At 43.3% G+C, this 27,948-nt stretch overlaps 1 protein-coding gene across 1 annotated transcript; it reads right to left on the minus strand.

Annotated features, from left to right (window-relative positions):
• Positions 1 to 502: 502 nt before the first annotated feature.
• On the minus strand, positions 503 to 27,944 carry fkbp15b (FKBP prolyl isomerase 15b). The gene is made up of 27 exons (XM_034200277.1): positions 27,893 to 27,944; positions 22,944 to 23,047; positions 22,779 to 22,854; positions 22,400 to 22,631; positions 20,154 to 20,252; positions 19,824 to 19,973; positions 19,666 to 19,734; positions 19,005 to 19,148; positions 18,686 to 18,840; positions 18,539 to 18,587; positions 18,319 to 18,435; positions 17,490 to 17,672; positions 17,316 to 17,403; positions 17,077 to 17,186; positions 16,874 to 16,972; positions 16,666 to 16,760; positions 16,097 to 16,199; positions 14,903 to 15,074; positions 8,131 to 8,267; positions 7,005 to 7,160; positions 6,423 to 6,575; positions 5,597 to 5,689; positions 4,615 to 4,728; positions 4,181 to 4,288; positions 2,685 to 3,232; positions 1,142 to 1,250; positions 503 to 1,009 (listed from the first exon to the last, which is right to left on the minus strand). Exons 5-27 carry the CDS (start codon positions 20,193 to 20,195, stop codon positions 932 to 934), a joined length of 3,072 nt encoding a protein of 1,023 aa, XP_034056168.1. The 5' UTR covers positions 20,196 to 20,252; positions 22,400 to 22,631; positions 22,779 to 22,854; positions 22,944 to 23,047; positions 27,893 to 27,944; the 3' UTR covers positions 503 to 931.
• Between the last annotated feature and the right edge of the window lie 4 nt (positions 27,945 to 27,948).

Genomic DNA, 27,948 nt, shown 5'->3' on the forward strand with positions numbered 1-27,948 from the left:
TTTTGAATAAGCTCTAGTTTAATGAAAGCTACATTAACAAACTAAATGAAAACACATATTACATTACACGTCACTTGTTACTACGCTTTTATCCAAAGCGTCTAACATACATTCATTGTTGGCAATCCCCACAGGAACAATTTGGGGTGAAGTGTCTTGTCCAAGGACACAGCGGAATGTTTGACTGCAGCGGGATTTCGAACCAGTGCCCCCGTGATCAGAAGATCAGCGCACTGACCACTGAGCCACAACCTCCCTTACCTACAGCTTTATGCATCCACTGCTGTTAGCTTAGCAACAGTTTAGCTTTGCTTGGCTCTGAAGCCCCCCCTGCTGGTCAAGCACCCTGACATCAAATAGTCACTGTCCAGTAATGAACTAATGAATAAACAAATAGCCTGTGTTTGACTATCTGAAGACAAATAGTTAATACTTTAAGGGAAATGCTACGAACAAAGCGCCCAACTTATGTTTCAGAGGTTTGATCAAATATGACACTGAATTTGGCACGCACAACAACACGCCAAGTGAAGGCCACGTTTTCCATTTATTTTCTGGAATGAATTTCAGTTTAGAAAAAAACGTGTAAAAGTGTTATTCTTAAAGCAGCAAGCTAAAAATTAAAACAATAGGATATCTTCCGATTTACAACACTAATCTGCTACATAACATGTAAAAATGTGCTATTACTTTACCAACAGATATCACATAATTATGGAAAATGATTTCTTCTGTGAATTGCAGGGTTCTTATTTCAAACAAAGGCAGAGGCTGAGATTGTAGCTGAGGCAGCAGCTGTCACTCAGGCTGTGTGACCCCCCGTCCCTTCAGCAGTCGTCTTCACTGCTCCTCTGGCAGAGACAGCGCTGAAGCACCTTGTGTCTGCATTAAGCTTTGAAAATCAAAAGGCAGGTGTTTATTCTGAACCATCTCAGTTCAGCCAGTCCAGATCATTATCCTCGTCATCGTCACCAAAGAGAGGGGCAGGGGGGGGGTGCCCCTTCAAGCTCTGGACACAAAGGAAAGAGATGATAACATAAATATCGTTATCCTCAGGTAATCATCTTCTAAAGCAGTATGGTGATAAAACATCAATGACTGACGTCGCACTGAAACAGGGGACCTGCACATCCTTCCTCACCATCTCATCCTCCTCTTCCTCCTCGCTGGGTGCTGCGGGGGGTTTGGCAGGAGTTGTGATCTGGAAAAATGGTTCTTCTCCATGTTCCTCTCCCATTCCCTCAGTCAGACTAAGAGAATAGCAGAAAAGGGGTAGAGGCGGACGGGGAGGAACATAAAGACAGTGAGGAGAAAAGAAAATGGGGATGAAGAAAGCAAGAAACACCAGGTGGGACAAGCAGATAGTCTGCAGGAATCAGGCATACATTGACAGGCAGGGCGGCACAAACATGTTAGATCTGGTCTATTAGTCGTATTGGCCCTCAAAACTGCATTTCTTGTTGATGCTTGGAGATACATCGCTAATAAAAGAAACATATAGCTTAAATCATTGTGTTGGGTTCCAAAGTGGAGCAAATGTTTTTAGATGTATTCTCAAAGGTTTCAGCTCACCTCTGAATTGTTCGAATAGTTTTCAAATATTGCAAAGAAACCATTTTCCAAATGTTGTGTTGCATTCAATAATATCCTGATAAACAAGAATCATGAGCCAAATAACCAAAGACATATGAAACCCTATATAGGCACCTCTGTGAATATAAGCAATATTAATATACACATTATACAAAAAGTTGGGCAAATTCTTAGAATGACAGTATCTGTCAATATTTGTGTCTCAGCCTAACAACGTTTTTATACTGTACTATACATACTTCACTTTGCATTGAAACATCATGTCCAGGACTGCCTACTACCCTCACTGTGCCTCAAGTAGTCGAATGAACAAGATGCATTCAACAACTGATTTGCATCAAAGGCCAAAAACCATTTACACTGAGCTTCACAACAAGCCGTGCAATAAATGTGCCTCCTACATGCCTCCTTAAGAGACAGAGGATCATCTCTTATGTTCCTCCTGCTGTACGATGCTCTTTCTACAGGCATCTCAACGATGTGTCGCATTCAACAATATACTCCGTAGTTTGATTTGAAATGTGTTCTCCTAAGAAAAGTCTACATCATGACATCATGACAGATCTGTGCTCTTATAAGGATGAACCCCTTAGCTCTGGTAAATGAAGGCATGTGTCAGTTGATTCTTATTAGCAGGTAAAGCCCCACCAGTCACTAATAAACAGCATGAGACTGCAGTTAAGATAATTAAGTCAAACTCTGAGAGGCAGGAGCATCGAACTCTAATAGAAAAAAGAGAGTGACTTCTGCATTAAGTCAAAATAACTTTATATATCGTAGTGTGGATATAAAATAACACAAAATAAGATTCATACATTATGCTTTGGATAGTTTCTTCAATATCAAACCATACACTTGTTTTTACAAGAAGTAAAGAAAACCTGAATTGAAAATATTCTCAGCAGTTCCAAATCTGTCAGGCATGCTTTGATATCTTTTGAGGTTGTGCACACACAGGTTTTTAAGTTTGATTTCTTTGGAGTTGTACTAAAGACTATCCCCCTGTGCTGAGCCAGGCATAAGTATATGTACTATATGTGACCTCATCAGGTTACATATAGTGCATATACTTAGTTCCTGCCAGGACTCACCTGGGCTCCTCTCCTGAGCTGTCTGGTAGTGCATTGGGAGGTGGGGGAGGGTTGGCAGGGGGGCCAAAGGCTTTCTGGGAGCCGTCCTGCATTTCTCCTTCACTCTCTTTGCCCCCCTCACTGCTGTGAGTCCCCTCTGACACAGGTTCCTGTCTGTGCTCAGCTGCTGGACTCTCTTCAGGTATATTATGTGGGTCTGCAGACTCAAAGGTTTCTTTTTGCTCTGAGGAGATTTCCTGCTCCACTTCACACTCTGCCGTTTCATGCAGTTTGGGTTCAGTGGTAGAAAGGGGGCTGAGATCAGTGGCCAGGCTTACTGTCTCTGACTCAGGAAGTGTCTCCGTCTCTGCTGCCACGTCCTCATCCGTCTGGCTCTCACTCACTTGCTGAGAATCTGATTCGGCTTCAAGTTCTTTCTCTTGGACTTCTCTGTCGCCATTCACATGTATATTCTGCACTGTCTCCTGTCTCTGTTTCACATCACATTCCTCCTCTTCCTGTCCCAGTGAAGATCTGTCTGTGCCAGTGAGCAGCTGCAGGGTCACATTCTGGAAAAATATCCATATATTAAATAAAGTTCATCATTTGATCAAATCTCTCTTATTGTGTGTCCGTCTGGGGCCCAGCACTCAATAAGCAATAACAAGCTTTGAACAAATCTGAACAAAATACATTTCATCAATGTAGAATTAAGTATGAAGTATCATTTATCAAGCTTTGATGTTTCCATAAATCTCTCGTTTATTAAATAGATTTTCAAGTGTTTAAATGCCCCAGAACTAGTCAGTGAAAAATAACAAAAGGTAAGATATAACAGTCAGTCAGTGGACACTGCAAAGCAGCTCATACTACCTTCAGTCAGCCTCTTTACAATTAGAAGCCCACAGTTTAGGAACACCCTGCCATCAGCTCTATTAGATTACTGTATTACGTGTTTGTATTTGTTACCACTCTAACCAGGGACAAGGACTGCTAAGTACATCTAAAGACCCAGAGACCTTTATTGATCCCCGTATGGCAATTCAGGTGTAACAGGAATAAGAGAGAAACACGGGACAGTACACACAAGAGTTCAAACAAGAAGACTAGGAATTAAAAAAAAGCATAAACATGTAATTATTAATAGAAAAACACAATAATAGAGGGAAATTCAATGAGCAGCTGAATGTACATATATTCAGATACGAGTGAATATAGTTAAATATGTACTGTATGTACATGTATATGTGCAGGTGAAAGTAATATGTGTATATACAGTGCAGGTTGTTTTTGGATGAGTTACATGGTTAACCCTTGACAGTGCAGCCTGATGTACTGTCAAGGGTGCCCCTTTGTGTACACAAAGGAGTGTACCAGGCACTGTGAGGTGTGTGTCTGTTGAACTGCATTAAATAACACCTAGTGTGTCAATAAACCTGTGTGTGTGAGTGTGTGTGAGCGAGTGAGTGAGTGAGTGTGTGTGTGTGTGTGTGTGTGTGTGTGTGAAACGTCTTCACCTTGATAGTAGTGACGATCACCCCCAGCACAGCCTGGCCACTGTAAGACTCACTGAGGTCAAACTGTCCTCTCAGAGAGTGAAACACTCCGTTCATCACGCGCTTCACCTGCAGAAACACACAGCTTCACGTCACAGGCATGGAATGTATAGCTCTTCATATTTTGCCTGCATGAAACTCCTACATAAAGCAGATATCAAACTGAAACACAAGTTGTAGAAATGTAAATTGTTACATTCATACCCCCTGTAGTTCGGACTTCCTTTTTGTGTGTGGGGAAGCTAGAACTGAGAGTGGGAGGGGCCTACACTGACATCTAGAGGCTCTAATGAGCTATTGTTAATCATTCTGGATTTGTATTCTCTCCTTTTGTCTTCTAATGAATGATGGGAAAACCGGAAGACATTTTTTTAGGGTTGATGGAGGAACCCCACCTCTGCTGAAGAGTCCCCAGAAGCCTGCTGCTCAGAGCCTTGCTGCTCCAGTTCAGCTACTCTTCTTTCCAGAGCCTCCCTCACAGACACTGCTTGCTGCTCCAAGGTTGTGTACTAAGAAATAAAAAGAGGCAAACATTTACTTTAATACGATGTCTAATGGCGCATTCCCACACTACACGGCCTGGCTCGGTATGGCTAGGCCTCGTTAGGACTGGCTCACTTTATGGCGCATTGCCATTACAGTTTAGGAACTGGGGCAGTATCTATAGTAACGCAGTGTAGGCGGAGCCGTGACTCATCTTCGATGAGAGCCCCAGAAAAACAACACAGTTAGCTCTTAGCACTCAGAGCTCACAGCTCCTCATATCTGTTCAGAAACTAGACAAAAGTTAAACAAGTACAAACCACAGACTGCCTGTGTCATGGCGAATACAGTCGCTGGTTTATTTATGTCTGTATAGGCCGTTGTTGTGAGTGTGGACGGTCGGAGCATATATAACGTTAGCTTAGCCAAGCTCCATTTAGAAAACACGCATTTTAAAAGGGTTTTTTCGCCTGCCGTCTGTCTGCAGACTTGTCAAAGCATTCATTCATGGTTTTTACTAACCGGTATCAGTATGTTGTTACTTCGGCATCATTTTGAAACGTGTATTAGAATTAAATCACGGTCAAATATGTTCATCTTGTTGTAGTTGTAGCCCCCTTGCCAGCGATTCTCTCTCTAGTTTAGCATACTCAGCCCGACTCAGCCTGGTTGTTGGCCCGGAAAGAACCTTCATTTTATGGGGCCAGAAAACTGTGAAATAGTACCTGTCAGTTATACGCCAAGTGGAAACGCAACCAATAACGGGCCCCGCACGGCTCGGCACGCTTAAAGCGAGCTCCGCGCTGTGTAGTGGAAATGCGCCATTAATGTCCTGGCAGATGCATTCCCTGCCAGTGAAGAGCATAGTGTCTGACAGCAGCCCCCCCATCTTACTCTCCCCTGCAGGGCCTGCAGCTCCTCAGTCTGCCCGCGGTGTTGGAGCAAAGTCTGTTCTTCTACATTTCTTGACTGCTTCACAGCCGTGAACTGTTGAGAGTGAAACAGAGGCAAGAATAAGGCAATCATCATATAGTAACTCTTCACTATGTCAAGCCAACTTGTGTCCAATTATGGTGAATCCAAGTAAAAAAGGTTCAGACTTACTTTATTTTTTTAGTATTTTAATTTTTAGTTTTCTAATTTGAGAACTAATCATTTCATCATCTAATTGTTTCAGTTTAATAACAAAATCCGTTGTGAAAACAAAAGAACGTAGATAACCCTAACCCTAGGATAGAAAGCTGGCTAGTTAGCAGTTTGATCTTTTTAAGCTAACTAGCTAGCCTACAGAATTTCAAGCTGCATTGTGTACTTGTTTTCTTTGGTGAAAGCTGTTTGAGCCTTACGTTTTTGGTACATGTATGAACGGCTGGAGTTTTGTTCCTTACAAAGTTCATTAGATATGTTGAGGTAATGTACAGAAATCATTAATGCCATATTACACTTCGCCTGCTCCTTATTATGATCTTAACTCATGACCCAACATTAAAAGACAAAACCAAAACATAATATTAAAGATATTACATTATTATTAAAATGGATATCCAGCATTATAAAGTTGTTGGAAATATATCAGGGGTTTCAGTCCGTAGTGTGGGTAACGTTCAAAAAGCCCCTGAGCCAACATGTCTCATAATGTGCAAATGTAGAGTTCCAATCAATAACCAATGAGACAGACTTGCTGATTGAATATTTTGGAGTGTGTGTGTGTGTTGTCCACCTTGTCCTGCAGCTGGGTGAGCCTGTCCTGCAGAGCGTCTCTCTGCTCGCAGACCTCAGCCAGCTCTCTGCTGTGCTGCTCTCTGCCACCGGCCATCATCTGCTCACACCTCCCCCTCCACTGCTCCTCCAGCTCCACCTGCTGCTGACATAGCTGCAACACACGCAGGCCACAGAACATGAGGGATGCAATGCTGCCAATGAAGTCACGTGAGATAAACTCTTTTATAAAACATACTATAAAAAGGACCAAAGCCTCTCGCCACATCCATTGACTATCATCCACCCCAGAAAAACAGTTTGCATTACATTTATGTGAACAACATTTAGCACATTTCTGCTCCACACCACCTCTTTAGAATCTACACAGCTCTACACTATTTTTTTTTAATAACTTTGTATGCACCATACCGAAGCAAATTCCTCATATTTGTAAACCTACTTGGTAAGAAAAACAATTCTGATTCTGGTATTATTAACTGATTCAGAATATTTGTAAGGGAATTCAGAGAGATGAACAATTGCAAGTTATTGAACCATCACGTTATCATTTATATTTCTACAGTGGCTCTGATTGGCCCACCTGCTCTGCTGCAGCGGTGTCGGTGCTGCTCCTGGCCTTGCGCAGCAGAGCTCTCAGATTGTCCTGCTCCAGCTGGCTGTTCTTCCGGAGCTCCTCCACCTCCTCGTCCCGACGCTGACGCTCAGCCTGCCACTTCTGCCTCCTTTCAGAGAGTGTCTTAAAGGAATGGGAAGTAACTGTCAACATGTACTGGCAACTACACTGAACAAAAATATAAACGCAACACTTTTGTTTTTGCTCCCATTTTTCATGAGATGAACTCAAAGATCTAAAACATTTTCTATATACACAAAATAACCATTTCTCTCAAATATTGTTCACAAATCTGAAAAAATCTGTGATAGTGAGCACTTCTCCTTTGCCGAGATAATCCATCCCACCTCACAGGTGTGGCATATCAAGATGCTGATTAGACAGCATGATTATTGCACAGGTGTGCCTTAGGCTGGCCACAATAAAAGGCCACTCTGAAACGTGCATTTTTGCTTTGTTGGGGGGGTCTGGGGGGGTCCGAAATCCAGTCAGTATCTGGTGTGAGGGGTAGGGTTAGGGGTAGGGTAATGTTGTGAATTGAGTGGCCCATGGTGGTGGTGGGGTTAGGGTATGGGCAGGCGTATGTTATGGATGACGAACACAGGCCACTCGATTCACAACATTACCCTTACCCTAACCCTACCCCTCACACCAGATACTGACTGGTTTTCGGACCCCCCCAGACCCCCCAAATAAAGCAAAAATGCACGTTTCAGAGTGGCCTTTTATTGTGGCCAGCCTAAGGCACACCTGTGCAATAATCATGCTGTCTAATCAGCATCTTGATATGCCACACCTTTGAGGTGGGATGGATTATCTCGGCAAAGGAGAAGTGCTCACTATCACAGATTTTTCCAGATTTGTGAACAATATTTGAGAGAAATGGTTATTTTGTGTATATAGAAAATGTTTTAGATCTTTGAGTTCATCTCATGAAAAATGGGAGCAAAAACAAAAGTGTTGCGTTTATATTTTTGTTCAGTGTAGTTCACATTTCAAACACTCTCCCTGAATTAGTTCTGTAACACATCATCTTTGACTGACTCTGTTCTGACTGAAGAGAACCTGTGGACACAAACACTAGCGGACATACTCGTTCCAGGCTGTCTTTATCAGTCTTCAGGTCCTGCACTTCCTCCTCCATGTTGTTGACTCTCAGCTCCATCTCTTTACGTCTTTGCTTCTCTGAGCGGTACTGAGCCTGGGCCCTCTCTGCTGCCTCCTTCAGCTCTGGAACACACATTACATGTTAGTCACACACATTACATGTTAGACACACACATTACATGTTAGTCACACACATTACATGTTAGTCACACACATTACATGTTAGACACACACATTACATGTTAGTCACACACATTACATGTTAGTCACACACATTACATGTTAGACACACACATTACATGTTAGACACACACATTACATGTTAGTCACACACATTACATGTTAGTCACACACATTACATGTTAGTCACACACATTACATGTTAGACACACACATTACATGTTAGACACACACATTACATGTTAGACACACACATTACATGTTAGACACACACATTACATGTTAGTCACACACATTACATGTTAGTCACACACATTACATGTTAGACACACACATTACATGTTAGACACACACATTACATGTTAGACACACACATTACATGTTAGACACACACATTACATGTTAGACACACACATTACATGTTAGACACACACATTACATGTTAGACACACACATTACATGTTAGACACACACATTACATGTTAGACACACACATTACATGTTAGACACACACATTACATGTTAGACACACACATTACATGTTAGACACACACATTACATGTTAGACACACACATTACATGTTAGACACACACATTACATGTTAGACACACACATTACATGTTAGACACACACATTACATGTTAGACACACACATTACATGTTAGACACACACATTACATGTTAGACACACACACACACACACACACACACACACACACACACACACACACACACACACACACACACACACACACACACACACACACACACACACACACACACACACACACACACACACACACACACACACACACACACACACACCACACACACACACACACACACACACACACACACACACACACCACACACACACACACACACACACACACACACACACACACACACCACACACACCACACACACACCACACACCTTCCTAGTAATCCCTAATGGCCTTTGGTCAGTTATGGCGCATTTCCACCGCAGGCCTCGCTCGACTTAGTACGGTTTTGTTAGGCCCGGCTCACTTTAATGCTGCGCTTCCATTACAGTTTAGGAGCTGGGGCAGTAACTATAGTAACGCAGTGTAGGCGGAGCCGTGACGTGATCTTCAATGAGCACCCCAGAAAAACAACATCAGCCATTAGCTGTTAGCACTCAAGCTCACAGCTCCTCATATCTGTTCAGAAACTGTACAAAAGTTAAACAAGTACAAACCACAGACTCTCTGTGGCATGGAGAATACAGTCGCTGCTTTATTTATGTCTGTATAGGCCGTTGTTGTGAGTGTGGACGGTCGGAGTACATTTTTAAACGATTTTTGGTCGAGCCAAAGAGCTGTACATATAATAAAAATACCCTACAGTAAAGACACTTTACAGCAAATACAACAGCACAGTTTGTGCAGAATATCAGTATGAGAAAACGACACCCTCTGTCCTTAGACCCTCACATCGTACAAGGAAAAACTTCCAGAGAAAACCCACAGTTTAAAGGGAAAAATGGGAGAAACCTCAGGGAGAGCAACAGAGGAGGGATCCCTCTCCCAGGACGGACAGACGTGCAATAGATGCCGTGTATAAATCAAAGAGATAATACATTTTACAGCATATAGACCGAATGTTAGGAAATGCATGTGTCTGTAATAAGAAGATGCATCACGCATTTTAAAAGGGTTTTTTGCCTGCCGTCTGTCTGCAGACTTGTCAAAGCATTAATTCATGGTTTTTACTAACCAGTATCAGTATGTTGTTACTTTGGCATCATTTTGAAACGTGTATTACAATTAAATCACGGTCAAATATGTTCATCTTGTTGTAGTTGTAGCCCCCTTGCCAGCGATTCTCTCTTAGCAAACTCAGCCCGACTCAGCCCTGTTTGTTGGCCCCGACAGAACCACGATTTTGTCGGGCCAGAAAAAAGGTGAAAAAGTAGCCCCGGGCCGGAACTAGGCATAGTGGAAACGCAACCAAAAACGGGCCCGGCACGACACGGCACGCTTAAACCGCGCCATGGTGGAAATGCGCCATTAGTGTGTTACATTCTTGGTTACCAACATTCAGTCTTCTACACTCGGGTCCATGTTCATGCTACAAGAAGATACCTTCATCTGACTGTTGACATGTTTCTTGTAAAAAGTCAGTTTTTCACACACCAGAATCATAGTGTTATTCAGGTGATGATGAAGACAGGCAGGGGCAGACTGGCCATTGGGAGAACCGGTAACGAAGTGGGCCCGTTGACAATTGACTAACGGTACCGAGTTGGGCCGGTCGAGTTTCCCGGGCTGATGTTTAGTCCCAGTCCGCCCCTGAAGACAGGTCAGGGTGAACCCCAAGCTAAGATTCACATGACTCCATTCTTTAGACTAGAGCAGTGGTTCTCAAACTTTTTCTGTCAGGCCCCCCCTTTGGAGAAAAAAAAAAGTCGGGCCCCCCCAACACAAATAGTCAGGCTCAGTGGCGGCGCCAGAGATTTATTTTGGGGGTGCTGTGGGGTAGCTTGACGTTTCATAGAAGGTGCTCAAACATTTAGGGTTTCCCATTAATGTACCGGTTGCTACAGAGGAATGTTCTACTGCAACACTCCCCACGCAAATACACAGTGTGACAGTTACAATGAAGGCTCGATAATCAGCTCACGGCATATAGGTGTACACAGGGGTAAAGTGCTATTTTTATAAGTGGGGAGTGGACCTCACATAGGGGGGTCCGGGGGCAAGCTCCCCCGGGAAGATGTATTTCTAAATATTGAAGTTAAAAGCATCACTCTGGTGCACTTTGAGAGCAAAATGAAGAGATCTATGGATACATCTCTCAACACCCATTTGAAACAGAACTGTAAACAGATTTACTTTTTCTTTATGGATATTTTACAAATCACCCTTTTAAACTTTATTATTTTTTTACTGTCATATAGTATTTCATACCTGTTTTTCATTTATTCTCTTATTTTTTTATAACTATAATGATCATATAAACGTGTGCCTCGGAAATAATTGTTTACATCAAAACGTTTGAGACCCACTGATATAACTTAGACTAAAGTTAACTATCTAAACACTCAGAGAGTCCTTTAGTTCACTGAGCCTCTCAGTCTGACAGGAGGACTCTTTTGCTTTAATGAAACAGAGACCCAGACGTAATAGTACTGTACTGTATCATATTCTTTTCGAATCAAGAATTTTTCAAATTATGATTTTTTATTATTTTTTTTAAATCTTTTTTTTTGTATTGACCATTTTTCCTCCTGGTCTCTCGCGCCCCACCTGTCATGCCTCTGTGCCCCCCACTTTGAGAACCACTGGACTAGAGGCACCGATACCAATCCCATTGCAGACCAAAGCCTGGAAAGATGTATCGACTAACAACTGCTATGTATTATGTCTGATATATTTTACTCCTCTGTCCAACACAGTAGGTTATTTTCCTGCATTCACTTGCTGTAGCTGGAAACACTCAGAGAGCACAACATGTAAATAAATCTGCTGCTGAAAATATTCCCAAACAAATGCACTATTTCTTCTTGCGTAATGTTTCATTAAAAAACTACAGCAGCTGTTCTATAAAAACGAAAAACTTGGGAGAAATGTTTGTCTTTAGTCGGAAGTTGGGTCGCAATGAGAGACAGACTAACAGTGCTGGTTTTGGTCTTATAAGTGACTACCTCCAGATCTGTCTACACACAAAACATTCAATTGTAGATTAATCGTCTAAAGAAAATAGTCCCCAACAAATGCTCTAATTCCTTTAGTTTGAGTATTTGAAAGCTACAGTGGCAGCTGTCACAGGAAATACAGTGGGGCAAAAAAGTATTTAGTCAGCCACCAATTGTGCAAGTTCTCCCACTTAAAAAGATGAGAGGCCTGTAATTTTCATCCTAGGTATACCTCAACTGAGAGACAGAATGGGGGGAAAGAAATCCAGAAAATCACATTTAAAAAAAATAAGTATTTGGTCAATAACAAAAGTTCATCTCAATACTTTGTTATATACCCTTTGTTGGCAATGACAGAGGTCAAACGTTTTCTGTAAGTCTTCACAAGGTTTTCACACACTGTTGCTGGTATTTTGGCCCATTCCTCCATGCAGATCTCCTCTAGAGCAGTGATGTTTTGGGGCTGTCGCTGGGCAACACGGACTTTCAACTCCCTCCAAAGATTTTCTATGGGGTTGAGATCTGGAGACTGGCTAGGCCACTCCAGGACCTTGAAATGCTTCTTACGAAGCCACTCCTTCATTGCCCGGGCGGTGTGTTTGGGATCATTGTCATGCTGAAAGACCCAGCCACGTTTCATCTTCAATGCCCTTGCTGATGGAAGGAGGTTGTCACTCAAAGTCTCACGATACATGGCCCCATTCATTCTTTCCTTTACACGGATCAGTCGTCCTGGTCCCTTTGCAGAAAAACAGCCCCAAAGCATGATGTTTCCACCCCCATGTCTCACAGTACGTATGGTGTTCTTTGGATGCAACTCAGCATTCTTTCTCCTCCAAACACGTCTAGTTGAGTTTTTACCAAAAAGTTCTATTTTGGTTTCATCTGACCATATGACATTCTCCCAATCCTCTTCTGGATCATCTAAATGCTCTCTAGCACACTTCAGACGGGCCTGGACATGTACTGGCTTAAGCAGGGGGACACGTCTGGCACTGCAGGATTTGAGTCCCTGGCGGCGTAGTGTGTTACTGATGGTAGCCTTTGTTACTTTGGTCCCAGCTCTCTGCAGGTCATTGACTAGGTCCCCCCGTGTGGTTCTGGGATTTTTGATCACCGTTCTTGTGATCATTTTGACCCCACGGGGTGAGATCTTGCGTGGAGCCCCAGATCGAGGGAGATTATCAGTGGTCTTGTATGTCTTCCATTTTCTAATAATTGCTCCCACAGTTGATTTCTTCACACAAACCTGCAGATTCAGTCTTCCCAGCCTGGTGCAGGTCTACCATTTTGTTTCTGGTGTCCTTTGACAGCTCTTTGGTCTTGGCTATAGTGGAGTTTGGAGTGTGACTGTTTGAGGTTGTGGACAGGTGTCTTTTATACTGATAACGAGTTCAAACAGGTGCCATTAATACAGTTAACGAGTGGAGGACAGAGGAGGCTCTTAAAGAAGAAGTTACAGGTCTGTGAGAGCCAGAAATCTTGTTTGTTTGTAGGTGACCAAATACTTATTTTACCGAGGAATTGACCAATTAATTCATTAAAAATCCTACAATGTGATTTCCTGGATTATTTCCCCCCATTCTGTCTCTCATAGTTGAAGTGTACCTAGGATGAAAATTACAGGCCTCTCTCATCTTTTAAGTGGGAGAACTTGCACAATTGGTGGCTGACTAAATACTTTTCTGCCCCACTGTATATAATTGAGCCTTTTGAAAAATTAAACATTTGAGACCTGTTTTGAAAGATACATATTTTCATTATATATTAATGCATCTTCCCCTCACTATGTGTAAAAGAAACATTACATGAGATGAGACTGAGCAGGATTCTTTCACCTGGCTAACACATAATAGGTCAAAGCACGTATGCAAAGCAGCACAAAGGCCTGGAGGACAAACTCCACTGACCTCTGAAGTGAGTGTAACCACGAACATTCTGTTGGTTATTAACTTCTGCTTTTGGAGGCTGCTCTTTTCTACTGCTGTTGATTGTACTGCTTTTTACAGAGAGTAAATAGTTTGTCCACCAATTCATAATAATGATTGTAGAATGCATCAGTCTGCTCTTTGGTCATAACGTTGAACACCTCTCTAAAACAGTTCCAACAAGCTGAAGACTACACTGTTCATGAAGTAAGGATTTATTGCAGGATTGTTGCTTTAAATCAATAATAAGTAGGGATGGGTATCGTTTGAAATGTATCGGTTCTTATCGATTCCGATTCCGGTTCTTATCGATTCCCCCATTTCGATTCCAAAATTGTAAAAGAAAGAGGTCAAACCTTTAGATAACAAAAATATCTTTATTCTTTTAAGCTTTAACTGACATTTTTACAAATAAAAAAATATACATGCAAAACAAATGTATTGCACAATAGCTGTGCTTTATTTGAACTGAGCTATGCCTGTGGCAAGCTATTAACAGGCATTACACTGTGCCTTGTCTTTTTCTTTTTTAGTGGAGTGGAGCCTCACCTCAGAGCGTTTACCGCGACCCATCTTTGGTGTTATGAAGTGACTGAGCTCGTGAACTGTCTACGGGACGGCGGGGGGAGCCTCGCTGCGGGGGACCTCTGTCGCCTGTCAGCGCAACTTACATGATGCCGTTTAAAAAAATGAAGGGCGGTGCCGGCCGTCAGCGTACCGAGCCGCCCGTCACCGGCCCGCTGACGACCGGCCGTTCTGTGATTCTCCAGAACACACAGATGGCCAGTCCGCCTACCCTGTATTCCACCGGGTCACCGCAGCGCAGACGGACCCGGTGGAATACAGGGTCTACCGCGTCTAGGAACCGTTAAGCAGAACATAAATTGTGTATTTTGTATGGGTACCCGGTACCCGGCATTTTCTTATCGGTTCTCATCTGGAACCGAGTTTCTGTTCCCAACCCTAATAATAAGTAGTATAGCACTAACCTTCCAGCTGTGTTTCCATGGCAGCGATGCAATGGCAGTGCCTCTCGCTGTCCTGCAGAGCTGAGATCAGTTTGTTCTGCAGCTCCGCCGCCTTCTGCTGCTGAGCTGCGGCTTCCAGCTGCAGCTGAGACATCTGGGCCGTGGAGGCAGTCAGATCCTCCGTCAGACGCACCTGATGGAGACGCAGAGAGGGAGGTGTGAGAGGGGGGGGGGGGTACCAGTGACTACAGTGAAGCGAAGCCCAGGTCACACAGACAATGGAACAACAAAGAGAGGCCTAATGAGTGGCTCCGGGTGCTGGTGAGTGAGCAGCATGACCCTGTGGGAGGAACATGGTGAGTGATGGCGGATGGAATAAGAGACAGGAGGAAAAAAGTTAGTTTTAATGTCAATGAAGTGTGACATAAACAGGATGAGCCAGGGGCAGCGTCAGATCTAGGTCAAATAGTAGCTGCATATGATACTTTTGGTGCCGAACAGTTGGAAATGGGGCTTGATCGGGATTAACCAGATCAGCTGTTAAATTCTAGAATTGCATCCAAAGTGATTGGGTTGATTTGAAACCTGTGACTTGTTTGGGAGACTGTCTGTTGTGCTCCTCAAAAAAGATTTCAGGAAGAGAGTGTTTATCTTCCTTCAAACTGTCCATGGTAAACTCAGTGAGGGTCTCTTAGCTTTGTGTGCTCAAAACAGAACATTTGCAGATACTATGTGACCCTGTCTGCTACAGAACACAGAGAAAACTGGCTCACCTGGCCCAGGTCCTGAGGCAGTGCATGCTGGAAAGAGAGAGCAGTAAATGCTAGATTTTCTTAAGAGCAGCACTGCAGCATAAGTAATCAGGCGCTGGCTGAGTTAAGTACGTATCATTAACATCAGAGGTGAAGCAGGAACAGAATGATTTAAAAAAACAACCCCAGCGTATTAAACAAGTTCCAGGTGGAACTAAAGTCTGATTTAACACTTGATTAGATTTCACATCATTCATCCACATCTGTGAAGTAACTAAAGGGATTAAATACATGTAGCGGAGTCAAAGTACACCATTTACCTCTGAACTGTAGTGGGGTAGAAATAAAAAGTAGCAACAAATTGAAATACTCAATAAAAGTAACTCAAAATTGTACTTAAATACAGTACTTGAGTAAATGTACTCAGGGGAGCAGCTGAGCACTGCTGTAAAGTAACTCTCACCTTGTCCTGCTCCGCCTGCAGCAGTCGGGCCTGGTTCTGCTCGCTGGAGGACTTGAGGGAGTCGTTCCTCTGCTCCATGACCAAGTGACTCTGCTCCATGTACCTGCAGTGCACACCAACAGCAGCACACAACACACCCAGCTCACTACACACACACTGACACTCTGCTCGAGCTGCAGTCAGTGTGGGCTTTTGACTGTCAGAGGGACAGTGAAGAGGGCATACTGTAAGACCTCTTCAATATTTTGAATTGTCATCTGCATACCAACCGCCTATCGTTTTTTTTAAATAGCAATGTGTGAGATCAGATAATAGCTTACACAAATCTTTAAGTCCATTAAAATCCCATTTTCATTCTTTTCATCATCCACCAATTTCAACGATGTTTCTAAGAAAATGAGACAATGTATTTTTTTAAATAAAATAATGTTTTTGGAACCATTATGAACTTAATGAATAAATGAAACACACCACTTAATGCTGCTATCAAACATAAGAGCTCCACGTGACAACTTTGACATGTATGACTGATGACACAGTGATGTCATGATGTTCTGTCTGTGACTCACCTCTGGTTCTGGTTGATGAGCTCCCCAATCTTACGGTTCTGCTCCTCAATACGAGAGCTTTTATCAAAGACTTCTTTTTTTAAACATTCATTTTCCTAAAAGGCAAAAATAAGCTTCAGGAATACAGTTGGAATTCTATCCCAGTACACCTATCTATTATTATGATATAAAAAAAAGTGGCTCCTAGAACACAAGGCAGCGTTTGTACCTGGACTATTCTTTGGATGTTGTGCATGATCATGGAGGTTTCCATAGACAAACTAGGAACAGCCACAGAAAGACTTCCATGCCTTTGAAGGTCATCTATCTGTCAAAACCAAAACATCAATACAAATCCAACCAGATGTTCTCCTTTCTATTAAAACATATTGAAACATATCTTAAACATATTGTAATTCACAGAGTTTATACCTTTGAGGCCAGTTGATCCACTTTATCTGCTACTTTTCCGACAGATAATCGGATCTCTGTGTTGTGTTGTCGGGCCTCAGTCATCAAGAAGGAAGTGACATCACTGGAGCCTGACCAGAACAAACCATCAGTTTAATTATCGAACTTTCACTATTGAAACCAAACACAAGTGTCCTGCAGCCGTGTAGTTATATTGATAAATGAGGCAGCGGTTGATCCTTATTGAATAGAACTCTTACCCATGTATGGAACAGGTTGTGCAGGATACACCTGGCCCACAGGCTGCAGCTGGGATGGAGCCCCAGAGCTCTGTGTGTAAGAGTAAGGCTGGAAGACAACAGAATGCACTGATATTACCACGTCTGTCCATGATGTACTTACTGATGTCAGTACCATATGTGGAGGAATCCCACCTGAAAGGCATGGCTGCTGCCTGTCAGTCCGGGCTGTGGGGCAGCAGTGCTCATAAAAGGAAGTAAGGCAGAAGGTGGAGCGGTGTGAGGATGTAGTGCAGGAGCAGCTGCTGGAGCAGAGGCGGAGATCTGCAGTGGAGACGGAGCAGCAGGCTGCTCCCTCTCTCTGCTGCCACTGGTGTCCTGGAGACCAACAGTGGCACAAAGTAAGTAGTGACACCACATTTATATAATCAGATATCATTCCTTAAAGTTAATAATCATTTAAAATGCAGTTGTTGTATTCCCATAAGGATGAAAGATTATCAAGAAACAGATACAAATGAAAGACGAAAGTCAGAGCAGCAGAGGCCGAAATATTCTTAGATGAGGTTTGGGTCAACCCCGAAAAGTGCCCCTTTAAGAATAACTGGTTGATTCCAAATGAATACAAACACAATACATATACTTCAAATGTGATTGAATCCCACTGTAAACAAGAGCACTTGAATAGAAGAGAGCCATTGTAAATATTTTAAGCAACACCTGTGCTTTACCTAGTATGACTAGTCAAAATGTCTTCTGTGGAAAGAGGCTTTTATTGACTAGTTGTCCATTTAAAAACACCCTATAAACATGATGTTTGCTCTGATAATTAGAACAGGAAAGCTGTTACATTCTTTCCCATTTTCTGAAAATAATACTCATGTGATTTGAATAGTTTTTTTGGCAACAATTGAGCTGAAAAACATTCATTGTCGGTCTTGGCCTCCTTATGGGTTTGTGGCAATAAGAGAAAATGATAACACTACCAGACATATTCTTTAACCCCCACATTGTGCCGACCTACCTCCAGCTCAGAATCACTGGACTCGGGCTGGCTGGCCCCCCCCGTCAGAAAGGGCAGCATAGGCTGGCCCATCTTCGCCATGCGAGAGATCAGTTTTGCTTTTGTGGCGTCTGGATTCTGAAGTGTGAAAAAGAAACCTTCCATCAATCCAGCTGCAAAGAAAATGCAATAAACATCACAAAACATTGTAAATAGGAAGAACGTCTGTGGGGGGGCTTACTGCCAGCTGTTCACTCAGAGAGTTTGACTTTGCACGAAGTGGTGGCTCCCTGCAAATCAAATAAAAAAAGGTCAAATAAAAATCATCTGAGGCAACAAAAGAATGATGGTTAATACTGTTTATTGTTTCCTGAGGCCTAAGACTCACCCTGGTCTGCCTGGACCGGAGGCTGTGGTCTGTGGGGGGGGCTCTAGGGCCACATTCTCCCCACTGGGGGCTGGGGAAGGAACTGGGGAGGGGGCAGCAGAGCCTCTGGTGCTGGCATTGGAACTAACAGACCCATTGTCCTTGGAAAACTTCACCTAAAGTGGAAGACGGGCAGAAAGATCTTCAGTCCCCACTGGCAACATGACGATCAATAGGAATAAAGTCAAAGACATGTACTAACGCAAGATAAGAACACTCATGATGTGAGCAAATATCAAATACAAGAGGTGAGTGTAGAAAAGTGTTCAGTGGGTGTTACCCGTCGAAGCTCCACTTCAAAAATCAGAGTGCTGTTAGCGGGGACGCGGTTGGGAACTCCTTTGGCTCCGTAGGCCTGGTCGGGGGGGACCACCACGAGACGACGGCCTGCCTTCTTCAGCCCCACCATCCCCTCCTCCCAGCCCTGCAGACCACACCAGGTCATAACACATACTGTTAGAAATGTAATGAATGGATGCCATAAGATGAACCTCATCTTCAACACTCCATCATAAATGAATGAAACTAAGCTTTCTGTTATGCTGGTTTTAGCCTTTACTAACCCCATCTCCACTAAAACAAAGTCTATATTTAAAGAATCTATAAATCAGTAACTGTGTATATTATTTGATTTCATTGCATACTATTCCAATATAAATATTTGCATATAAAGATATGTGTATGTAGTGTGAAGGGGCTATAAACCTTTACAGGGTTTTAAAGACTTAACAGATGTTTTAAAGGGGGTTGAACTTAAGCTGCTATTTCGATGAAGTGCATTTTGTATTAAACAAAGTGCTACTTTTTGATTCAGTCTTTATGTTTGGTGTTGTAGCCACAGTAATTGTTTAATGACATTGGTGCTATCTTGTCATCATTCATTTTTGATCAATTGTTGAGCAACTAAAATAGTCATGAAATGAACCCTGGTGTTGACTTACTTTGATCACTTTTCCAGCTCCAATTTTCAGGCGTAGCGACTTGTCCTTATTCTGGTTGGTGTCAAACATCTGAAGGATATCAAAGATTCAATGATGAGTGTGTCATGAAATCTACACAAAGCTGGAGAATGAATTGATGAAATAATGGTGGACGTCACCTCTCCGATGGTGTGGTTCTGAAGCAGCCAGCCTGTGTACACCACCTCCAGAGAGTCTCCATTCTCCACGGCCTGGCCTTCACCCAGACTCAGATCCTGGACCACCACGGCCTCCAGGGGGACGACGCTGTTTGCTTTCGCCAAACACACCTAAGAAAATAAAGCAATTCTTATTGAATAAACAGGACTCATGGTATTTGGAAAAAGCATGCATCTGTGGAGGTCAGAATGAAGCAGGGATCTGAAGAACAGTCCGGATCCACGTTAACAGACAGCTGGTTTCTTACGGTGTTATCATCTCCAGTTCAGGTCTGCTCCTGTGTCACTCACCTCTTTGCAGAAGTCTGATGAAGCTTTCTCCGATTCAAACATCAGGGACCAGTTCTGCCTCTGCTCATCATAAAAAGTGCAGTAATTGTTTGGCTGTACCTGCAGAGAACCAACATGAGGAAGAACACATTAGTTCATCACGCAGCATTTCATCTGCAACTTGCTCCCTAGTTTACAAGTGACACACTCTTATTTATTCACAGCGACAGACTGATAGGGAGTGTGGACACTGCTGCCAAACGTATGGTTCTTATTTCAAAAGGTCTTTATAAATATCTAATGAAGATGTATTTACTAAAGCCAATAAGAGTTCTTCTTTTTGCTTCTGGTAATGTATTTTCTAAATCTGATCTCAATAGTTTTCCCTTTAGTGTTTATGACTGGAGAAAAAGCAAATATAAACGTTTTTATTCCAGTTGAATCTTTCTTTCTTTTCCCATGTATGAAATATGACTAAAAGCTATACATTTTATTCTAGACAAAGGAAGACATGACAGTGATGTTATATAAGTTGCAAACACACAATATATGTAGCTTGTGTTGAGGTTACAGGAGGAATTAAGAAGTGTCCAGGAAGGAAACATGAATAATGTTGTCCTCTTTAGAACATGAGGTCGTGGAGCACGTCCAACTGTCGAGGCCAAAAGGACTATTACATGAACTCACAACTGGAAACATGTATAATGCCACCTTTTCAAACTTTCCAAAAGTCCAAAAAATGGACAGAAAGCAGATCATCAGAATGTATTTCCCCTGCTGATCAGAGCGTCCGTACTTCTGTTATTTGTATACTCTTTTAGAGCCATGGGAAGAGGACCTTCATACCCTTTATGATGAACATGATTGTATTAGATCATATAGCATGTCAAATAGAATTATAAATAAACCGCACAACTAATAAATCCCCCTGGTGCATGGAGTGTAAACTGAGAGCTGGAATGTGTATTGGCCAAAGAGAGAAGTAGAATTTTAAAGCACAATATTTGTAAAGATGCAGACCCTGTTGTTTATCAGCAAGGTAATGTATGCTATTTAACCATAGCCATAAATAACCTCAGGCCAGGTGGTAGCACACAACACAAGAGCCACAAATGCATTAGAAACGAAAAACAACGTAAAAATAACAAAAAGATCTCTTAACATTTGGAGAAAATTCATTTTGGATAATTCATTCAATCTTAAAATAATAGTATTTTTTATAAGCTTTTGTTATTTTATTTATTTGTATGTCTGCTTATCATTTTCTTGTTATATAATCATTCTACAGTTTTCATTTTGTGATTTCACTGGGATTCAAAAATGTGTAAGCAGTTTCAATACATTTCAATAAAGCCCCGCCCACAGCCAGGAAACAGGAGCTCCGATTGGCCAGCTGTGTCTGTGGGCAGGAGTCACATGACATTTCTGGAACGGGAATAGGTGCTGTCTCTCTATAGTAAAACACTTTTCTATAACAAATACTCCAAGGCACTTACACAGTAATAAAGACAGTAACAGGAAGTGTAAACACTACAGATAGAAGGGGGTTCAACCAGGGGAAGAGATGGCTTTAATATGCTGTTAATATAGCACATGATAATAATGTAGTTTGTGGTCACTCTGATCAATATTTATTCAAACCCCCAATAGAAACCTGACAATAAATCCCTTTTTGGAGCAGAAGGCTGTGGCCATAAGTGACCATACCTCCAGTTGCTGTATTTCCTTTAAAACCATAGCTATATATTATAGGGTTACTACTTGAAGTAACATTATATGATTTAAATAGCAGTGGCTTTATTAGGGTAAGCGCCAGGCCTTGTTTTAAGTGTGTGTTCAAATATTGTCTGTGGGACAGCAGTGTGTGTGTGTGTGTGTGTGTGTGTGTGTGTGTGTGTGTGTGTGTGTGTGTGTATATATTTACTGCAGACTAATGCATACGGAAGAAAGACAAATATCTGCTGGCTATGATTGGTTCTTCCTTGTCACATGACATGTGGGTCCCAGTCTGAAAAAAGCACCTTTCACAAGTCTAAATGGAAAACAGTGGATTGGACAGAAAACGCAACATATGTGCGAACCCTATCAGATCAAGTAAAACTTTGTGCGGTTTGTGACCGTTAGTTTCACCTTGTTCCGTTAGAAGTTTTCAGATGTACAAATGATCGAACCGTGTTAGTGTTCCCCATTATGCGCCCTCAGTGTAAGGTGTGATACATCACATTATCTGTCCAGGTGTGTTCAACACCCTTTATGTGTTTACTCACCGTGAAAACAAAGCCCAAATGAATCTTGGCCGCCGCCACTTGTTTCTGTTGGCTCAAGTACAGAAGCAGCTTGTACTGCAGAAAAAAAGAGGTGCACTTTTTGTAAAAATCAAAAGTCACATCAATAATCTGAAACAAGTGACCAATTAGCAGACCTCCGACCTCTTTTGTTGAGTGGTTGCCCAGCACAGCTGCTCCCAGCTTCCCCTGCTTCACATACTGTCCGTTAATACTGCACAAGGGACACAAGGGGAGAACATCCTTGTACATACATACGTATTCATGAAGGGAGTGAATAGCCGCAGCCCACATAAAACAAAGTTACAGTAATACAGAATTGACAGTAAATGGGATTAGACTATACAAACTGGGAGCTCACTATCTGAAGGCCTGGACTGCTGTGGCCAATAACACTGCAGGAGCTCCGGGGGGAAGAGAAGCTTTCTGGGAGGCTGCTGCTGTAAACGGACAAAAAGACACATTGGGATCAACCTCATCATGGCTGAATCTGACATCACTGCTGTTTCTATTCACGTTGTCTTACCAGAAGTGAAGCTCTTTTTCGGCTGCTTCGGTGCCGTGTACTGGAAGGACTCATTTCCCTGACTGCCTTCCTGGTCTAGTCCAAACAGGGAGGCCAATTTGGCCCTGCAGAACAAGGGTAACGATCATTGACATAAACTTCTGTTTCATGAACCGTATGAGCCACTCTTTGGGTACGGTCGCTCATAGAAAAAAAACATCATGGCCCCTCAGGTATGAGACAGGACTGTGCAGTCAGGCTGCTTCCTGCTCAAAGGGGGAAATTGCTCAAACAATACATTTCATTTAGTTGAAGCTTTTATCAAAAGGACTTTCAATAAGTGAAATCAACCATAACACACTCAGAACAGCCAGAGTCCTGCAGGTACATCAGCCTGTCCTCTTCATTTCAGGGGCGTGCCACACTTCCAACAGTTCAGTCCACATGAAGTCTGCCCAGCTGTCATCAAGGCAGCATCAGGGCCATGGCAGTGAAGCAAAACTCCTTCACCAAACCTCAACGTCTATGCACCATCTTTACTGTATGTCTTTCCTTTGAGCAGATTAGGTTGCTCAGCATCATGGAGCCACATGTTTCAACCTCCCCAGGTCATCATCCATTTGTGTGTCATTTTGCACCGATATAACAAAATGTGAAGCAGCACATTTTTATACCGGAAGGAAAACTTGGATGTGTCTGTAAATAAAACAATATGATCCACATATTGACAAGTGTATTCAGGAGACAACCATCACTAAGTTATTACATGGAACATCCTTACAACTACTACCTCATCATAGGCACCAGTTTCATTATCTGCTACAGTTGAAGTCCAGCTAGCATGTACTAACCCCTGGAACTCCTTCCACTGGTAATCACTGGAATCTCCTGGAGCCGACATGTTGGAGGCCTCGAGGCCCTCATCACCCACGGTAAAGAACTCGGAGGAGTAGAGTCTGTTTGCATGCGAGTCAAACTCCTTCTAGCAGTGCCTCAGTCCTGGGTCAGCCTGATCCCTCGCCCCCCAACGCTCTCACACCATCGTGGTAGATTCAACAGCATAGCACATTGCTGGGTCTCCACTGAGCACAGATGGGCTGAGGCAAAAAGCTTCACCTTACTCCTCTAACAGGCAGCATGTGATAGGAATTAGCCGCCATAACCCCCTCCCTCCAGAACATGCCCTATACTGGCTGCTTATTCCCCCACACACTGTGCTGCCATCACACAATGGCCACACAGAGCAGAGAGCACGGCTGTCAGTCTGAGAATGTGGCAAAGCTGGAACTAAATGCATCATAATTGAGAGCCAAGGTATATTAATAGTAAACTAGTCGTAACAAAAGCATCACAGTTTGGAGTCCTCAAACTTCTTATTTGTCAACATCAGAACTTCCTTTTGAAATGGCCTGCCGTTACAAAATGGACGTAAAGAAAGTGCATTATAAAAAATAATGTATTCCTCAGTCTATATAACTGGCACGTCGAGTAGGCTAGTAGAAATGTGATTCAAACATTACGTTTATAACAGGGGTCAGGTTTATCAGACGATCATTGAAAACTCCCCGAGAGAGTTTGGAAGTTATGAAATAATCTTTGCTGAGGCACAGAGCCAGAGGGGATGTGAAGGCATGACACAACATCCTCACCAGAGAGAAGACATGACACACCATCCTCACCAGAGAGAAGGCATGACACACCATCCTCACCAGAGAGAAGGATGACCCCCCCCCCCATCCTCACCAGAGAGAAGGCATGACACACCATCCTCACCAGAGAGAAGGCATGACACACCATCCTCACCAGAGAGAAGCATGACACCACCATCCTCACCAGAGAGAAGACATGACACACCATCCTCCACCAGAGAGAAGGCATGACACACCATCCTCACCAGAGGAAGAAGACATGACACACCATCCTCACCAGAGAGAAGGCACTGACCACACATCCTCACCAGAGAGAAGTCATGACACACCATCCTCACCAGAGAGAAGGCATGACACACCATCCTCACCAGAGAGAAGTCATGACACACCATCCTCACAGAGAGAAGTACATGACACACCATCCTCACCAGAGAGAAGCATGACACACACTCCTCACCAGAGAGAAGTCATGACACACCATCCTCACCAGAGAGAAGTCATGACACACCATCCTCACCAGAGAGAAGGCATGACACACCATCCTCACCAGAGAGAAGTCATGACACACCATCCCTCACCAGAGAGAAGGCATGACACACATCCTCACCCAGAGAGAAGAAGTCATGACACACCATCCTCACCAGAGAGAAGACATGACACACCATCCTCACCAGAGAGAAGACATGACACACCATCCTCACCAGAGAGAAGGCATGACACACCATCCTCACCAGAGAGAAGACATGACACACCATCCTCACCAGAGAGAAGGCATGACACACCATCCTCACCAGAGAGAAGGCAGACACACCATCCTCACCAGAGAGAAGACATGACACACCATCCTCACCAGAGAGAAGGCATGACACACCATCCTCACCAGAGAGAAGGCTGACACCACCCTCCTCACCAGAGAGAAGACATGACACACCATCCTCACCAGAGAGAAGACATGACACACCATCCTCACCAGAGAGAAGACATGACACACCATCCTCCACCAGAGAGAAGACATGACACACCATCCTCACCAGAGAGAAGACATGACACCCACCATCCTCACCAGAGAGAAAGGACATGACACACCATCCTCACCAGAGAGAAGGCATGACACACCATCCTCACCAGAGAGAAGGCATGACACACCATCCTCACCAGAGAGACGGCATGACACACAATCCTCACCAGAGAGAAGACATGACACACCATCCTCACCAGAGAGAAGGCATGACACAACATCCTCACCAGAGAGAAGACATGACACACCATCCTCACCAGAGAGAAGGCATGACACACCATCCTCACCAGAGAGAAGACATGACACACCATCCTCACCAGAGAGAAGACATGACACACCATCCTCACCAGAGAGAAGGCATGACACACCATCCTCACCAGAGAGAAGACATGACACACCATCCTCACCAGAGAGAAGGCATGACACACCATCCTCACCAGAGAGAAGGCATGACACACCATCCTCACCAGAGAGAAGACATGACACACCATCCTCACCAGAGAGAAGACATGACACACAATCCTCACCAGAGAGAAGACATGACACACAATCCTCACCAGAGAGAAGACATGACACACCATCCTCACCAGAGAGAAGACATGACACACAATCCTCACCAGAGAGAAGACATGACACACCATCCTCACCAGAGAGAAGACATGACACACCATCCTCACCAGAGAGAAGGCATGACACACCATCCTCACCAGAGAGAAGACATGACACACCATCCTCACCAGAGAGAAGAAGACATGACACACCATCCTCACCAGAGAGAAGACATGACACACCATCCTCACCAGAGAGAAGACATGACACACCATCCTCACCAGAGAGAGACATGGACACACCATCCTCACCAGAGAGAAGACATGACACACCATCCTCACCAGAGAGAAGGCATGACACACCATCCTCACCAGAGAGAAGGCATGACACACCATCCTCACCAGAGAGAAGGCATGACACACCATCCTCACCAGAGAGAAGACATGACACACCATCCTCACCAGAGAGAAGGCATGACACACCATCCTCACCAGAGAGAAGACATGACACACCATCCTCACCAGAGAGAAGACATGACACACCATCCTCACCAGAGAGAAGACATGACACACCATCCTCACCAGAGAGAAGGCATGACACACCATCCTCACCAGAGAGAAGACATGACACACCATCCTCACCAGAGAGAAGACATGACACACCATCCTCACCAGAGAGAAGGCATGACACACCATCCTCACCAGAGAGAAGACATGACACACCATCCTCACCAGAGAGAAGGCATGACACACCATCCTCACCAGAGAGAAGGCATGACACACCATCCTCACCAGAGAGAAGTCATTGACACACCATCCTCACCAGAGAGAAGGCATGACACACCATCCTCACCAGAGAGAAGACATGACACACCATCCTCACCAGAGAGAAGGCATGACACACCATCCTCACCAGAGAGAAGGCATGACACACCATCCTCACCAGAGAGAAGACATGACACACCATCCTCACCAGAGAGAAGGAAAGCAGTGCAGGTATATCTGAAAGAAGTTTAGACAAAGATCTAGGCTCTAGATGCTGTGTTATACATTTTCTTTTTGTAGAATGAAAGTACTTTCTAGCCGTTAACGAACATGGTACAAATAAATGAAATGAACTTGCAGCTTCCCTAAACTGTCCCACTTTCTTATTTAGAAGTTTAAAAAAATCATGAAATATCTGGTAGTTTAATGAGAGCAACCTTTATGAATATTTCACTGATTTCAGTTTTATTTTATTTTTGCATCTGTACATTGATATAATATATTCAATAGAGATACTCTAGGTATATTGATATATAAATATGCACTGTTCTGTTTATTATTATTTTTACTGATATATTTGCTGTTTATTTTGTATTTGATTTCCTTTTTATTTCATGTGCAATGCTTGTCTACATGCTGCTGTGATCAAATCATTTCCAAAACTGGGATCAATCAAAGTATATCTTATCTTTATTTATCTAAAATGTGTATTCTATTGAAATGCTTCATTGTGCTTCACTTGGCATTGTGGGAGAAGAACAATAATGGACAACTCTCATTGCAAAGTGTTCTTATGTAGGCCGAACAACCTATCCCTTATCTTTGTAAAGCTCAGGCTGAGTTGTTCTCTCCTACTAACAGGGTCAACATAAATAGCCTGGTTTGAAATGGAATGTGGCTAAATCACGAGCCCAGCTAAGCCCGGCTAATGCTGGTAAGCTAGTTAGCTGAGAGGCTAAAGGCATTAGCTTGGCTGAGAAACACACTCACCCTCCTGCGGGAGACAGGAAGTCCCCGTCCTCATCGTCCCCCCCCGAACATCTTCA

Source organism: Gymnodraco acuticeps, unplaced genomic scaffold, assembly GCF_902827175.1.
Source record: "Gymnodraco acuticeps unplaced genomic scaffold, fGymAcu1.1, whole genome shotgun sequence".
Lineage (NCBI taxonomy): Eukaryota > Metazoa > Chordata > Actinopteri > Perciformes > Bathydraconidae > Gymnodraco > Gymnodraco acuticeps.

Excerpts from the sequence above, each read along its gene's own strand:
- fkbp15b (XM_034200277.1), bottom strand. The coding sequence starts at position 20,195 with ATGTTTGAATCGGAGAAAGCTTCATCAGACTTCTGCAAAGAG. Across the intron at positions 17,673-18,318 it reads CCAGTGATTCTGAGCTGGAG|GACACCAGTGGCAGCAGAGA; the intron begins GTAGGTCGGCAC and ends GTTGGTCTCCAG. Across the intron at positions 1,010-1,141 it reads AGGAAGAGGAGGATGAGATG|AGCTTGAAGGGGCACCCCCC; the intron begins GTGAGGAAGGAT and ends CTTTGTGTCCAG.